At 40.0% G+C, this 17,183-nt stretch overlaps 2 protein-coding genes across 3 annotated transcripts; one reads left to right on the top strand and one right to left on the bottom strand.

Annotated features, from left to right (window-relative positions):
- Window positions 1–1,231: 1,231 nt before the first annotated feature.
- On the bottom strand, window positions 1,232–7,633 carry ubap1 (ubiquitin associated protein 1). The gene is made up of 7 exons (XM_026348197.1): window positions 7,488–7,633; window positions 5,959–6,007; window positions 5,670–5,791; window positions 4,471–5,283; window positions 3,481–3,639; window positions 2,829–2,930; window positions 1,232–2,448 (listed from the first exon to the last, which is right to left on the bottom strand). The coding sequence occupies exons 2-7, from the start codon at window positions 5,996–5,998 to the stop codon at window positions 2,308–2,310; spliced, it is 1,377 nt and encodes a 458-aa protein (XP_026203982.1). The 5' UTR covers window positions 5,999–6,007; window positions 7,488–7,633; the 3' UTR covers window positions 1,232–2,307.
- A 110-nt stretch (window positions 7,634–7,743) lies between these two features.
- ube2r2 (ubiquitin-conjugating enzyme E2R 2) lies at window positions 7,744–17,160 on the top strand. Of its 2 annotated transcripts, none has more exons than XM_026347603.1 (6): window positions 7,744–7,847; window positions 9,339–9,551; window positions 11,907–11,993; window positions 12,101–12,198; window positions 12,732–12,866; window positions 12,986–17,160. In XM_026347603.1, the coding sequence occupies exons 2-6, from the start codon at window positions 9,375–9,377 to the stop codon at window positions 13,269–13,271; spliced, it is 783 nt and encodes a 260-aa protein (XP_026203388.1). In that variant the 5' UTR covers window positions 7,744–7,847; window positions 9,339–9,374; the 3' UTR covers window positions 13,272–17,160. The 2 variants fall into 2 exon arrangements, with proteins under 2 accessions (XP_026203388.1, XP_026203386.1); XM_026347601.1 differs by lacking the exon at window positions 7,744–7,847 and adding an exon at window positions 8,401–8,999.
- Window positions 17,161–17,183: the final 23 nt, after the last annotated feature.

Genomic DNA, 17,183 nt, shown 5'->3' with positions numbered 1-17,183 from the left:
GAAGTGATGTTGCCTTTGTGACGTTCCTTCACAAAGGATACATTTGTCAAACCTGGGGTACTTCTAAAATTGATTGGTAGTTAGGAATTTTCTCTTTGGATTTGGGGAACACAGAGAAAGAACTTGTTCTGTCCCATTTGAAACATTTTAAGATCTTAATCTGTCGTGCCTCTCACACTTCCCATCAGTACCACAGAGCGAAACACTGTTGAAACATCTGCCATCTTCACTCTTAGCACAACTTAGCAGGCATTTGTTTTAGACATATGTAGCTTGGAAATCAGGAGACAAACTATAAATATAAATAATTCTGCTGGCCTTCTTTTAAACAAGTGCAGGTAATCAACATGGTATGTGGAAAAAGCCTTTAACTTTACATTTAAGATTGTGGAGATCAGAACAAAATTTAAATTAATTTTTATTATACAGTACTGTACAAAAGTCTTAAGCAACTGTTAGATTAGTATTTTTTTACCAATGCTAAAATGGCCATTAATATGTATTTCTCAGTTTTTTTTATTACAAATCCTAGAAACACAAAAAATGGTTTCTTGGCTGCTAATCAGAATACTGACCATTACTGATTAAGGATCAACACAACATCCAGATTAATCTACCAGATGCTCAGCCAGGTTCTTGTTGGACGTCTTTCAGTCTCTCTTCTCAAGACACTGAGAAACTTCTCATCATATTTGGACATGTCTCCTACTCTACATTCAATATTTGTCATTTTAGCCAACAGAAGGCAGTTTCTTCCCCTAATATTTTGTGTTTTTAATACTGTGTACACATCATGTTTACTAGTTGTATTTGAATAGACTACGAAATAAATATATATTGTCATAAGAGCATTGACAAAAGACTTTTGCACAATACTATATATTACACACAAGTGGGAAAAAAGTAAACAAGTAAGGAAACCAAATCATATCTGATTAGATTTTGTGTTTGCATGAAATCCAATAACAGAGAATAATTGATAGAAATTACTGAAATCAAGATTTTCCTAGTTACAGCCACATTTCCCAAAAGGTTGGAATACCATTCTCTCTATTCCAACAATTATTTGAGGCTCAAAGTGCCAGTCAACAGTCACAGAATATGAAATGTCTATATTGCACCGTGATGTGGCGGCAAAAACAACCCTCACTTCCATCTTCTCTCTCTCTCTTTTTTTAAACCACTCACTCTTTTCCAGTCTGCAAACAAAAGTCCATGACAGTTAAAAGCCTTGGTTTTGTAAATTAACATATCTTACATTATATCAAACTCTTTATTTTTAAGTCAAAGTGTCAGTGTACTATTTTAAATAAGTAGAGAATTATGAAACATGTGCCTGTGCATTATTTGACACATCAGTGCCAGTGGGTTATGGGATATTTCTTGATATTTCCTACAAAAGAACTTTCCCCATCTCCCCCCACTCCTTTAGCAGGCTATTCCAGTGCAGGTCAAAGAGTGTACTGGGGCAGTAGTATCTCTTATATTCTGACTTATAATGACCAAATATCTATTGTGCAGTTCCTAAAAAACAGAAAACAAAGAAACTGATTCTTTAAACTGACATGGAAAAGTGCCCAAATTAACAGAAAAACAGACATGAACAACATGAGTGAAAGCACAAAGTAGAACAGAGCTAGAGGGCAGCACACCAGAGCAGAGAGGGCACTTCTTGAGAGTCAAGTCCTCTGTCTGGTGACTGGCTTTTTTTTCTTCCTAACTTTGAATGTTAGTTGGTTCAGTTTGAAGAGAGCCTCCTCATTGAGGCCCTTTCATACCCTCCACAATCTACTAGGACTGCACTGGAAGATGGCAGCTCAGTTGATTTCAGGAGTTCAGACTGGTCTTGTTGTGATGCACTCACTGTCACCAGCTTCCCATTTGGTCCTGCAGCTTTGCCTGCAGTCTGGTAAACACTTCCAAGTCATAGCACATCACATAGGCATCAACATGTCACAGCCCAGTTCTTTCATTTTCTCCTTCCCGGCTCAGCCATTATTCACATTCTTGAATAACCTAGCAGTACCAAATCCTGGAACCAAACCCCAGGATTTCTTTGAAAAATAAATACCACTATGAACTACTGTTACACTTTGAACCCCTCCGATAGGCACACAGTCTTTATGAAGTGCTGAGACAACACATTTTAGCACAGAGAGAAATACAACCGTCTCCCAGCTGTCCCCTTCACAGCCAAGGCAAGAGCAGGGCATGGTGCGATAGTGTAGGCAGAAGGAAAAGGGGCCGTAATGGATGGTAGCGTGAGGCAAGCCCTGGGCTGGGCTTTGGTTGGATAGTTAGCTTGGCTCAGCTAGCTGTAGCACGAGCCATCAGGTCCTCTAGAGCCTTGTCCTGATCGTTGTTGTGAACCAGCAGCACTTCTTTAATGGCGTCCCGCTCAAATCCCATTTCACCAAATCTTGACATCAGTTCAAGGAACTGTAAGGCCTGGGAACAATGAAGAAAATGTCAAGTAGTAAACATTAAATACCTATAAATGTAATCCGTACATTTTCCTAAATTATATTATTATTATGTAGATGTCCTGCTGATATTTCAAAGACATATACATATAAACACAATGAATGTCTTGAGATGTACAGTCCCCTCTAAAAGTAACAAACTGTGAGGCCACTTCATATGTATTTGCTATACAGTACAATGTATAGTAGAGGTAAATACCAGGAAATGAAAAGCTGACACTCATTTCAATCTTTTAAACTCAAACCATAATGTCTTCTGCATACAGCAAACACACTCAGTTGGTCTTGCTGTTTTGTTAATTTTGGAGGTAATTATGCTTTTATTTAACAGCGAACTGTACAAACCTTTTCCTCTGAGCATTGGTACATCTCTAAACATTCCTCCACTGCACTTGCATCAAAACCCCGCTCACACAGGCGTCCAGATAAAATAAGGTAATCCAGAACCTTGAACAAATGACAATATCATCACATTAATTACGCTTAAAGTGCGTAGCAAAAGACCAAGATTAAGATAAAATAGGATTATGATGTGGACTGAAATTATGTTTAAAGTTTTGTAATGTTTATTTATTGCCTTCTTTATACTACATGTAGCTTACGCCTGATAAGTTTTGAACTAGCCCAATGCTAGTTCATCATTTAAAAGCTGGTGCAAATAAAATTTGATGTACTTTATCCATAGAACCAATTATATTTTGCGTTTATTTATCCTCTCATCTGCTGCTGTAGCAATCATAATTATGTGATGATGATCATACATGGTCACATGAGCACTTGTTTAGCATTAGCTAAAGAAACTGGTCTATTGATATAACCTTTGATACAACAGACAGTGTGTGGCAGCAACTTTATTTTAAGGCTAAATTCACAGATGTACTGCATTGATAATTCACTCGGCATTCATGCAAGCACATAAACAAACTGTTAAGAATTTGAGACAATGAATATGTTAGGAATCCAGATTTGCGTGCATTGGGGTGAGGGGAAGTCGCACCTGCTCAACGTTCTGCCCTTGTTTCTGCATCGCCCGTAGGACACCCTCATAAGAGTAGCCCATGCCTACCAGCGTTTCCACACACTGACGCTCGCTAGGGTTCAGACTGAGCAGGGCTCCACCACATGGCAGAGTAGCAGATCCTGACGCTGGGTTGACCTAGTGAAAAAACATGAATGAACATCAATAATGTTCTGAGGTTTCTAACCATCTTGTTATCTCTGCACTGCTGTACACACAAATAGTACATACAGTGGGTCATACACACTGATCAGCCACAATTTTAAATCCAACTGTTTTATGTGGTGTAGGATATATGATGATATACATCATATGACAATGGAAGAATGTCTAGCATTGCATTGTAGACTATCGTTCACTGGAGATCACTCTTTATGTCCTCTTTATGTCATTTGGATGCATGTTTTCCCACACAGTAAGGATAAAGGCAGGCAGGACAATCATCATTACACAAGGTTATTCCAAACAGGAAGTGGACTCTGACCAGCCAAGACAAAACTAGAAAGTCATACCTAAAGGTGGGGATGTGATTTGGGTTTGAAAAGTCTGTCACAAACCAGAAAACTGCAATTTGGTCATCATGCTGCATACCACTAACCTCTTTTACCATCAATGTAACAGATGAGAACCACAAAAGTACAGTCAAGTACTGAAAACAAATCCCAAATTTAGAAGTTGCAAAATGCTTTTGACCACAGCACAATCATGAAAATGAAAGAAGATTGCTGTTGCAGCTTACACAGATCCAATTCCAATACACAGTCAAAAGACAGAGGTAAGCAAGTTGGTTCAAATACTGCATATGTGTTGTCATATGGATATAAAATTTAATCGGGATATGATAATTCTGCTCATATCGTGTGTTGCAAAGCCACAGACTAATGTGGCTCCTGTCCACCAAAACATTAATGTCGCTAGGCGGATTTAATGTGTGGCTGATCTGATGTGTGTATTTATTACTATACTTACTGGGTTTGGTGTGCCACTCTTGGTGTGGCTGGGTGGCTCAGGTGAAACAATAATATGCGTCTTGGGTACGGTTGGTGGACTGCCATTCGGTAGACTGTGCCGAGGAGCAGGGATGGGTGCAGGATACGGTACTGGCTTTGTATCCCCAGAATCAGTGAGCTTGGGAAACGTCAGAGAGCGGATATTACATGGTCGGTCATCTGTGTCAAACCCTGCTCTCCCAGGATGCCCAACTCTTTCCGTATCCAGCAAGGCAACCAACCCATTAGGTTTGTGGATGAAACCTGGTTTGGCTGAAAGGCTACTGTTGGTACTGGATTGAGATGAGCTGTTTCCATGTGACGCTGAACTCTGCGTGACCTCTGGTGGGGATACAGAGGGAGGAGGCTGTGGTTGGGGCTGGCTCTGGAGGATGTTCCTGAGCTCTTCCTTATCGTCCAAGGTTTTGAGCTCCAGCTTGTCAAAGGGGTCCTCTTCCCGCTCAAAGTCAGCAAGATTGAGACTGCTGGGCTGAGGTGTGCTAGGCTGAGTTTTCCTGGGGCCAAGGCTTGGGGCAGGCAATGGAGTGAGAATGGCATTATGGCTCAGTCCCACAAGGACAGGGTTCAACGCAGGTGGTGGAAGGTCCTGGTCCTCTGCAGCAGGATGGGGTTTCTTACCTCCACCACTATCAATGTCCTGGGCCTGAGCTAAACACTCCCTGCTCTCTGCTTCCTGTTTGGCCCCTGCCGCTACAGCTCTGGCCTCTGCTGCTCTGGCTTTGGACAGTTCAGCCCCCCAGCGCACACTTCGCCTCTCCAGGGAAAAGTCATACTGTTGAGATTGCAGTAAAAGGAAAAGTGATGGTGATGAGAACGGATGGCATAGTGTAACAGAGAAAATGAAAGTAATTGGAGTCTAACAGTCACAAGATCTTACAATTCAATCAACACCTTACAACATGCAAAAGGACCTTTAAAAGATAATCACTAACACAAATTCAAATGTGGACATTGCTGTACTTTGTAAACATTACAGATACCTTTATGCAGGTATGCACAACACAAGCAACTAAAACCAGCTACAACACAGTGAACTCTTTACTAGGTCTTTTTTTTTAGTATGTTTATTTGGAAGTATTTCAGGTCACTACAACTTAAACAAAATAAACAAATGAATTCAATTTCCACAAATTAAGCATATCCATATACCAGACTAACCTGTGTCTCAAGCAAAGAGCTACAGTCTGGCACGCAGAAACCAACAGGCAAACCCACTTTAGCTGGGCAGCGAAATTTTTCATTGATCTTAAAGGGAACGTCATCAAGGTAGCTGATGGGTCCTGTGTGCAAAACAAAAATACACACACACACACACACAAAGAAATGCAAGTTACAAGGATAGACACTGGAACTACAGGCGCCAGTAGAGTTTATCTAAACTTCAATCACAACTCAAAGCATGAGTGCAGTCAAACTGTGAAACAAAGTATTAAAAAAAGGTTGTCACCATTGTTGTATGCATCTGAGCCAGACTTCCTCGCAGCCATTTAGAGACTCTGAAAACAGGCATGAGTAAAGTTAGTCATTTGACCAAGTGTTGATAACTATAATCACCAAGAAAATGCACAGTATCCATTTACACTGCTGACAGGAGTAAAGTAAAATGCTATATGTTAAATAATAACTGAATGAAATGCTCACTGATAAACTCATTGCATTGCTATTATCTCCAACACCAATGAAAATTAAGACCTAGTTCAAAATAAATGGATGGCTGGCGAAGAAATCTGTGTGTCTTTTAGACGACACGTTACCAACACATTAGCTATATGCAAATGATAATGAAATGGCAAAAAGCTTGAAACTGCTTTTCCTTTAGACATAGCTTCAGTTATTCTTACAGCTTAACGTTTTTAAAAGACCAATAAAGGCTTCATTAATCATCATAGTCCATCTGAATATATGAAACATGATCTCAAACAATAGTACAGAGCACATTTGTTTCTTTGTTAATAATACTAATGAGTAGCAATACATAATACTCTGCAGTCTGGTGGATATCATGAGCACTGGTCAGAATAGGCCCCATGTTCTCCAAAGTAGTGATGGGCAACACAATTTACAACTTTAAACACATTTGTGTACGGATGCATCCTACAGGCTGGTTTCTGGTACTACACTGACTTGGGAGTACACGTTCATTAGCCACACTTTCGAGTTTAATATTCATACTTGATACTAAAAGCAAACCCTGTCTGATCAGGAGGTGTCATCCCATCACATTTCTTAGCTGTTAAAAAAGTTTACAGCTTTTACTTTCGTTGGTACCTTGTAGTTATCTAGTACTTTATAGTACTACAATACGTCCAGCCCAAATTGTAGCTGTACTCCGTAGCTATTTAACAACAAACCAGTCCAATGTTTACAGTGAAGTTGAATACAGTTCGCATTCATTTTCCAAATACCAGAGGCTAACCACAATCCAGGAAAACACGCCGCCGAGGTAACGCTAGTTGGGTTAGCCAACTTAACGTTACTGTTTATGACTAAACAACAGCGAAAGAACTGGTTAAATTAAGCGTCCTTTATTGAAAATTCACACTGAGATAGAAATTCTGACGGCTTTCATGTCACGTATGGCTAGTAATACTGCTGGTAGCAACAATGAAGTGCGATGTATTCATTTGCTAGCATGACTTAAGTTGTTAATTAGCAACAAGCTATGCTACTGGTATTTTCGTAGCTCGACGCGCTAACAGCGAACACATAGTTATGACAGTTTAGCTAATAAGTCAACATAGCAGGTACGATAGTAGTTGGTACAAACAAAATATTAAGGTAGAATAAATTAATTGGTTGACAATCACCACTAGCCGCTGGCTGTTTTTCAGGAAAACCCTGCCAGTCATGCGAACACGGTTAGCTTTGCCAGTGGCCTGTCTGTAACGTTATGTGGCAGGACAGGACAGACTGCTGTCTGTGCTGCCACCGCCCCTAAAATAAAACTGAAGCCCCACGTAAACACACTCTTGTCACCTGTATTCGCTCCGTTTTGTCCTTTCGAAATCCAAACAAAGTCTTGTCGATGTGGCTACCCCAATATAAACTCTTCTCTGAATGAGTTTTATTTATACTGAAATCTCTTCCCTGTTTCGGCGTACGACGCCATCTTGATTTGTCAAGCTCCCCTCCTCTGGTTCCTGTCTGACGTCACTCACCTACATTACGTCAGAACATCGCAACGTAACAAAAAGTGGTTTTCACTTGCAACATGAGTTATTGTGATTTTAGGAGCACACCAAGATGTATTCTTCACTTTCCAGGACTGTTAAATACGGAGGAATGAAGAAACAGAGACAAAGCTTTAATAAAGGTGTGGAATGAAACACGGAGCAGGTGATGATACTAAAATGTAACATAAGTAAATAACATTCAAAATAACCCTGATGAATTACACTAACACTAACAACCTCAAAACAGCAAAATAATGCAAAGGCGACCTGTCAATAATTTTATTTCCTAGATTGAAAATCCCTAAAAGAGTTTTACTGGTAACATTTTAATAATATTTCTGAAAGTTTAAAACACTGCCTCTGTATATGTGATGACCGTTGTGATGGCTGAAATGTATTCTGATGTTGTAGTTATTCCCAGAGCTCTAGTGGGATCTGAGTAGAAATCCTGAGGTGGAATTCATCAGCTTTTCATTACAAACCATCGACATAGGGAGCAGATGTCAGAAAGGTTAACACAACAAACAATAAAAATATAAATCACCAATAAATAAAATGTATTATGCCTTTATGGTGTCTTGAAACATAGGTTCATTAAATATATTGAATATAATTCTGTTTTTAGGGTTGTAGTTTCAGAAAAGATATTCATTGTGTTAATGTGTTGATTGTTTTTTTTTCGCATCGAGTGCGCGCACGTCACGTTAGGGTCGTACGTGCTTGACGTTCTACAGACACGCGCAATGATAGCCGGAAGCATCGATGGGAGGAAAATAAAAATCGATTAAATCCACTGTATTTCGCGAGTGTAAACCTCTCGCTTACTGTTCATTTTGCGAGCATAGGGTTTCTTTTTTCAGCCTTCTCCACTGCCACAGTACCGGAGGAGACGGTAGAGGACAGAAAAGCGGCCCTGAACGAAGTTGCTCGGTAGGGGTTTAGCTGACGTGTGGAGAAGTTGAGACTACCGGAGACCAGATAAACAAACATAAACAAGCAGGCATCAGCTGAGCGCCTGTCCGAACCGAACCAGCGGCACGGGGAGATGTCAGGCAGAGCGAGAGCCCACTTTTGAGCCCGACAATGATCCACAGGGGACCGTAACCCACACTGAAACTAGCTCCATGTCAACTGTCAACACTGACACACAAAGAATTTGGGAAACACAACACGAGGACGAGCCATAGGCTTCAGCAGAGACCCACTGCTTCTGTCACATAAGACATAGCCAGGCTAGCATGGACAACCAATGAGTGTACCGTCCAGTTTTCAGCTGTAAGGAAACCAACACATATCACAGTGCGAGGAGACGGAGGTAAACACTTTTTGTCAACTTTGCTTTTTTCAGATAAAGGGCCTGCGCACTAAAGCACTGACCTGAGCTAACTTGGCAGGCCACATATCCTTCATGTGTCTGAATTCTTCATGTATTGTTCAGTTTAGCAACAGGGCTGTTGTTTATTCCGGTTTGCGTGCTTCTTTTGTCTTGGTGTTTTCTAGAAACACTAATGTCAATACAAAAAAACACAAACAGGCAGAAAAGCTGACTGAGTGTAGGTGATTGCTGCTTAGTCAACTGTCATCATTAAGATGAAAAATACTTACAGTCTAAACAGAGTCCTGATAATGTTGTTAACTCTCCTCTACCCTTCAGTGATCTGTGGACACTAGTGTCAAAAGTGGGATTAACATGGCCCACCAGGCAACCCCTAGTTCCCAGAAGGCCCTGATGATGGAGCTGAAGTCTCTGCAGGAGCAGCCGGTGGAGGGCTTCCGCATCACTTTGGTGGAGGAGTCTGACCTCTACAACTGGGAAGTGGCCATCTTTGGGCCTCCAAACACCTTGTATGAGGGAGGCTACTTTAAGGTGAGTTAGAACTTTTTACTGTTAAGTTATGATATTAGAAAAGTTAAAACTAAAGCACAGTGTGCACATAACAAGATGTATTTCTAAAGCTAATTTAGCTCTAACAGCTGCAGATTATATTATATAAGATAGTGTGAATGTTATAATATTAACTGTTGAACTATAGCACTGTTGATGTTACACTTTAATTTGTTGATGCACCAAACTACAATACATTGAGAGGACTTATTTTGTCCTAACTATTTAAATACATGAGGGGCACAGAATATTAGAAAAAAAAACGGAATATAATACAGTCCACTACTCCTTCTGCAATTATGACCTCAGTGCAGGTAGTAAAATCTATATTTGGCTAATGACTCTGTGAAAGAGTCAAAAAAAAAAAAAGAACATTATAGGCTTTTCCTTATGGTAGAATTTATAGTAAAAACTGTTATATTGGATTGCAGTAGATTGTCCAGGTGTACTTAATGCATGTAATAAAAAGCTTTTAAAAATAATGCTACGATTATAGCTTGGAAACAAGGAGCTAGTTTACTGACTCTGACTCTGTTTGAACCCAAATGTTTAACCAAGTAAAGTGCTATTGTCATTTTTGCTCCCATATAATTCACTAATTTATCTGTCTCAGGTGTTTGAGATTTTTGTAATCAATAACTCCTTTTTCTGCAGTCTTTGATTCCTTTTCTTTTTTTATTCTGAGTCTGTCTCCCCTGTCCCTCTATTCTCCGTGTCCAGTCTGCTCCCCCCTCACTGTATGATGGTTGTGCTTCAGATGGCTATTTTTAGCTATGAGACCAATTTAAATGGCACCTCAGCCCAGAGAAAAAGTAAGAGTAAGAGAGAAGGGCATGACGAGTCTCATCTTCTTTTTCCTTCATGTTACTTATTTATTGAATGCATTGTAAGAGCCTACATTCAAGTTGGGACAGTTCAGATGACGCTGTAGCCTTACTGGAATGTCAAAATAATCCAGAGCAGGTGTTGTAGCCGGACATTTCTGGTTTTATTATTGTTTTGTTTTTTATTTTTGCCTTTAGGTTGGCATCCTCTTGTTATCTGTTGTCAGTTTTAATTTTTTTATAGCCCTAAAAACAAGTTTGTTTAAGAGAGGTTATATAATCTGTACAGCCTATGAATTGTATCCTTACACCCTTGGGTCAGATAAGTGGGGAAAGACAGACTTTCAATAGATGCCACTAGTGATTAAGGTTGAGTAAAGCTCAACCTGGACATGTTTCCAATCTGGTAACTGTATAACTGAATAACAAATTTATAGAGACAAGCACACACATTAGCAATTTAGAGATTCCTCTTACACTAACCAGTGAGCCTTTAAAAGTCACACTGTAACCAAGGACCTTTCGCCTTTGAAGTAAATAACTTCTGAAGCAGAAAGAAAAGGTTTGACTGTCAAACTTTGGCACATTTAATGAAATATTCTTGAAAGTGATTGACTGGTGTAACTACAGTATGTTCCTTTGCTTCTGTGGTTGACTTGCATAGCTTCTGTTTAGCTGTGGGTTAAAGAACATATCATGCATCGTCATGCATTTTGGGACAAGATGTTTTGGTATGTGTTTATATCATCTGTCAGAAGATAACTAATGCCACAGTGTCATGACATTTGTGTTTATGTCCCAAGGCTGCAGTCGTGTAGTGACTGGTTGCAAAGTAATGATAGTCCTATCTAAGTGGCAACAGTTCAGTGAGAGCTCAGTGGTGTTACACACACCCAGGCTTACAGGCCTTTCACCTAGATAATTGCGAAATACTTTGGAAAGAAAAGACAGAACCAGAAGCACCGAATGTTATGTCATATTATGTCTTAACTCTATTAGACTAGGGATTATTAATAATAAATTGGGATTACAGTATGTTTGTAGGCATGGTTGAATTCATGATATAGTTCTGTTGTGATCTGTTTGAAATGAAAGGATACAGGAAGTCATTTCGCTGTTGAATACTGTTTATGAATCAACTTGTAAAGCTAGAAAGGTCAGTTCAAGAGAGAGCCAGAATCCAATTTGTAAGCTCACACAGTCTTTCATTAGCCGTGTTTAAAATAAAGTTAATAGCAAACTGCAAGTCACTGCTCTTCAATCCAGTTTCCCTTCATTTTTGTTTGGAAAAGCACAGAGGAAGAATTAGGTTTATCCCTCCTGCGGCAAATATGAATTGCACTGTTTAGACATTTAATTTAATTGATAGATTTTATTTTTTTACATTCCACATGTGCTACACCAACCTCCAAAGCATTAGCTCACGTCTCTCACGCTCAAACCTGCAGGCTTGAAGGACTCTTGAAGGGCTGTTTATAAAAGTGTTTGAACTCTCAACTGTTTGTTCGTTCAGGCTCACATCAAGTTTCCAGTGGACTACCCGTACTCCCCACCAACCTTCCGCTTCCTCACCAAAATGTGGCACCCCAACATTTACGAGGTGAGTAATTGTCATTAAACAGTTTCACACAGTTTTTTTGTGACTGCCAGATGATGGATGGCATCTATGTAACAGATGAGGTACACTGCATATTTTTCTCTTTCCAGAACGGAGATGTGTGCATCTCCATCCTCCACCCTCCTGTCGATGACCCCCAGAGTGGGGAGCTGCCCTCTGAAAGGTGGAACCCCACGCAGAACGTTAGGTAACGTCTACCATGCAAACTATCTGGACCGACGTTTTATGGCTTTGTTATTGTCAGGACAGTGGGAATATTCCTTTAAACACTAGTTTATAAGTAGATTATACTTAATTTTAAAATCATAGCAAATGATAATTCAGCAGTTTCTGAATAGCAAATGAAGGAACAGTGTAAATTAACAGTTCCTCCATTCTTTGTTCCCTCCTTTGTTCTGTGTTACATCTGAAGAACAAGACACCACTGCAGGGTAGATTTCAGAATTTATTTGAAATTTAGTCTGTCAGCAAAATATGTTTTCTCCAGGAGAAGAGAGAAAGTGCTGAGTCTGTATTTGAAAACCTGAGTAGATTGGGTGTAGCCTGTACAGTAATTGAGCTGAATGGAAGAAATAGGTGAGGTAGAGCCTCTGTCTCAGCCGGGGTGGAGCACAGTGAGAGTTTCAAAAAGCCTCTATAGAGCTCTTCTTTGACGCAATCTGATATTGAAGTGTCCTCCTTTTCTGTCTGTGGGTTTATGTGTTGTTGTGTCATGACTAGGACTATCCTGCTTAGTGTGATCTCTCTGCTCAATGAGCCCAACACCTTCTCTCCAGCCAATGTGGACGCCTCGGTCATGTTTCGCAAATGGAGGGACAGCAAAGGAAAGGACAAGGAGTATGCAGAGATCATTAGGTAATACACATATTTAATACTTAAAGACAATCTCTCACACCTAGTAGTTTGCCACTACTCAGACAGTTGACTTAGAAATAGCCAGAAACACTTGTGATTTTATTCTTTTTGGTCGACAGGAAGCAGGTTTTGTCTACAGCGGCAGAGGCTGAGCGCGACGGTGTCAAGGTGCCGACCACATTGGCGGAGTACTGCGTTCAGACTAGAGTTCCGTCCCAGGACAGCAGTTCAGACCTTCTCTATGACGACCTTTATGACGATGACATGGAGGAGGAGGACGAGGAGGAAGACGAAAGTGAGATGGAGTCTGTGGGTGAAGCTGGGGGGATCAGCACCGTGGAGGACAGCGAGATATCCACCAGACATTACGACAACCAGGATGACTCTGGCAACGAGGACTCATGATGATCTGGATGCTAACTACTGCCAACTCCTCCACCAACCTCCTTCTTTTATTATGTGTTCTGTTACAATTTTCTGCGTGTGTGCGTGTGTGTGTGTTTGTGTGTGTGTCTGTGTGGGCACATACAGTGGGGTCAAAAGTCTACTGCCAAAAAACTTTTCATCATTTATTAAACTAAAAGCAGCAATCGGTCAACTAATATTTCTTGAACACTTACTACGCGTGTTTTCAGCAAAAGTTTGTTGGTACTGTTTTCAGTGAGAGTTAGATTGTGCGTTTCCACCGTTTGCCTTAATTGCAACTTGCACTCTGTCCGGCATCAAAACATTTTTGCAGAGTTACAGAATTGTTGCGGTACTGTTTGAGAGCAAGTGGTTCTGATGGTGTGTTAACGTTTCGAGTTTTTAAATGTTCTCACTCAGGAGGTTCAGGACGCCTCTTCTTCCTCACTACTTCAAACTGACTCCAGGTGAGGCGAAACATCCTCACACCTGAATATTTCCATCACAGTGTTTTCAGTTCCCCGTTTTTGTCTTTGTCTTTCATGCAGACCACTTCTTCACACACTGTACTGTAACTTGTTTGGTAGCAACTATGAAGTTGAAATGTTTTCATTTGTAAACAAGCATTTCAACAATGAAATTTCAGTATTGTCCACGCCAACAGACTAAAGAAGGCTCTTTTTTTGTAACTACTACAGTTGGATAATCTGTTAACTGTAGTTTTGTCAGCTGAAGTACGATTCTCATTGTGTCTTTGGCTTTGCATCTTGGATGTAGATGCAGTTGTGTTTCATAAGTATTTTGGCTTTACACCATGGTGCTTTAGTTCTGTCTTCTCCTTGTTTAGGGGAAAATAACTTGAAATGTGTTAAAATCTTGCCAGCCTTTTTATTATTCTTTTTTTCATGACCAGGTATTACCAGTAGTGACATTAACATTTACTCAGTTATTAAAAAGCCCTTATAATTAACACTTTATAGCGATATTGTTTAGGAAAAATATCATTTCCAAACATTTCTCAAAGATAAATGTATTTTTTTAATCAGTTCCAAAAAGTATGTTTTCAGGAAAACATCCTCTTAAACATCTTAGTTTTTGATAAATGATGAAAACAAACTGTCTTTGTGGTGGTCTCTTGAACCCCACTGTAGCAGCCTGGCTCTTCGTCTGGCTTGTCCTTGTCAGATTGTGTGGCTTTGTGTTAAAAGGATTGTCTCTATCCACCGTGTCTTTTCTTTTATGTACTCCTTTTATTCAGTCAGTCAAAAGTGTGTCCTCTCTGACTTATCCCTTGTACTTCCTGGGATGACTCAGACACTCTGGCTAATGGACTCTTTGCTGTGAGGCTCATTAACCAGTCAACCAGCTTGTCTTGTCACTGTCCATCAGGGTGTCCTGTGGCAGAATATCTTTGTCCCTCTCACGCCTGTTTGTTTCACTAATGCAGTCATCTTCAACCTTGCAAGCATGGGCTCTGCCTCTGACTCCACTTTCTTGGATTCCTTTTCAGTACGTCAAAACTGCACCTTTGTGATCCCTCAAAATGGCATTGCTTATTTGCAGGTGAAAAAGGTTAAGGCCTTTTTCACAGTCGCCTCCTACACCTCTCTCTGCCTCTCAAACCTCAGGGCCTCAATAGACTTTCGCTGAATGAGAAAAAACAAAGAAAGAGAACTTAATATACAAACTTCTCCTCACCTCCACTTCTTTTTCTTACTTTCTGCATCACTGGGTGTTATTAGAAGGCAGAGGGTGAAAGTCTCCACTCCCACCACCAGCGTGTTTTTATGTGCGTGAGTGTTGCTAGGGTCCTTTTAAGTTGTTGTCTTCTTGGTAGGCTATAGTCAAATTTTAAAAAAAATTCAAAATACACCTATAGAGATTGTCTCCTCAAGGCAATGCACTTATTATGGTGCAATCGATGTGAAAATGTTTTGCGTTGTGACTAAATTTTGTGCTTAAATGCGACTTGATGTGAAAATTTGGACGTTGTTACTGTGCAACACCACATTCTGAGTCTGTTTATTGATGAGGACAAAATCAACATGCATCTTAGACGAACATTTACATTTGAATGAATATGACACTGATTGCCTGTTACCTGTGTGTGTGTGTGTGTGTGTGTGTGTGTGTGTGTGTGTGTGTGTGTGTGTGTGTGTGTGTGTGTGTATTTACTATTCATCTGTTGACTATGATGTCAGGGTTTTCTTGTTCCTGTTTCTGTGGAATCAGTGCAGACTTCAGTCATGTGGATAAGTTTGCCCAAATGACCTTTTGGACTTTGTGCAGTTGGGAAAACATAGAGTGTGTTTGCATTGTGTTCTGGTGTTTTGGGAGGCCTGAATTGGCTCAGGATTTGACTGATTTGAGAAAAAAAAAAACACCATCTGAGTATTGAACTTTTGGACACACTGAACAGCATAATGTGACTAATATTACTTGCACGACATCAAGTAAACCACGCATTTTAACTCTGTATTATGGTTGTGGATATGAACCTGTTGCTCTGGTCAACACAGTGGTGGAGCAGTGGGACAAAGCTTTGATTGAAATGGATAGATTTTTATGCCAAGGAAACCAAGTACAGCCCGAAACTGTTCGTTTTAAAGACTTCCGTGCACTCCAAAGGAGTAAAACATTTTCTCCTGGCCCCGTGCTTTTGAGATTCACAAAGACTGGATTCTGTTGAGAACGGAGAGGAAATCCACTCCTGGACAAGATCTGTAGTGGATGTGAAACTAAGACTCAAGAGGAAGTGGATAGATGCCCGAGATTGTAAACTTTTCTTGATGTGGTCCCCATTCTTTCCAATTCCTCACCATATAGAGAAGTAAAATAATAGTAACAGTCCCAGTTTCAAGTGTCCCTGCTAAAGGAACTGTTTGACATTTGGAGAAATACACTTATTTCCTTTGTGGTGGATGAGAAAATTAATTAAACTCTGTTAAGCTAAGGCCAGCAGGAGGTTAGATTGGATTGGCAAAGACTGAAAAGAGCAGTCCTGGCTGTATCGAATAGCAACAAAATGCAATGATCTTACAATGTCACACCTACAAGTCTAGCGAAGTGTAAGATTAAACAAACAACCGGCTGCTGGCTTTAGATTTCAATTTAACAGATATCAGAGTTGTATCAAGCTTCTCATCTTACTGTAAGTAAACAAATAAATATATTTCACAAATGGTTGGACTGTTCTGACAATTCAGTTCAACATTAAACTATAGGCAACAGTCAGTTAGCTTTTTCTTTACAGGTTTTGCCTCCCATCATAAGTTTTCAAATCGGAATCTGTATTTTTGTTTCTGTTAGGCCAAAGTCTAGGTGTAGTGTAACCTTTATGATAGAAATTTGATGATCAATCCAGCGCTCTTCAATACTAGAATCCTCCACATTTGTACTTAAATGTATGCCTTGTTTTTATAATGAGTTCAGGTGGAGAGAAGCTAAGGAGACATGTGGAGGGAGTAGAGCCATCGTCCATGGGCGACGAGGACAATTCCCAGACTCAACCTAAGAAATGACTCATTAAAAAAAAAAAAAAAAAAAAGGCTGCAGATTTTAAGATGTTATTTCATACACATTGTTATGTACAAATAACTCAATGGAAGCATTTAGTTCATTTAATCTTCGTGTGTAAGCATGTGTGTGCACAGGCGTGTGTATTTTTTTTTTTATTTTTCTTTCAAGGTGTGGGCCAATTCTGTGACATCCTCCTGAGGCCTTCACGCGGTCACACACTCAGTAGACGGACCTGTCCACACAGCGTGTTCACATCTATTTACGTTAATGCTGTCCTTGTTGGTTTCTTCGATTTGATTACATTTTTTTCCCCCTCTCATTGTTTTGTGAGGATGCAAATGTCACTGATAAAGTTTCTATTGTAAAGACATTACATTGTTGGGTTTGTTTGCC

Source organism: Anabas testudineus, chromosome 5 (genome assembly GCF_900324465.2).
Source record: "Anabas testudineus chromosome 5, fAnaTes1.2, whole genome shotgun sequence".
NCBI classification, from domain to species: domain Eukaryota; kingdom Metazoa; phylum Chordata; class Actinopteri; order Anabantiformes; family Anabantidae; genus Anabas; species Anabas testudineus.
The sequence above is the reverse complement of the archived record's forward strand: the minus strand, read 5'-3'. Positions and strand labels throughout refer to the sequence as shown.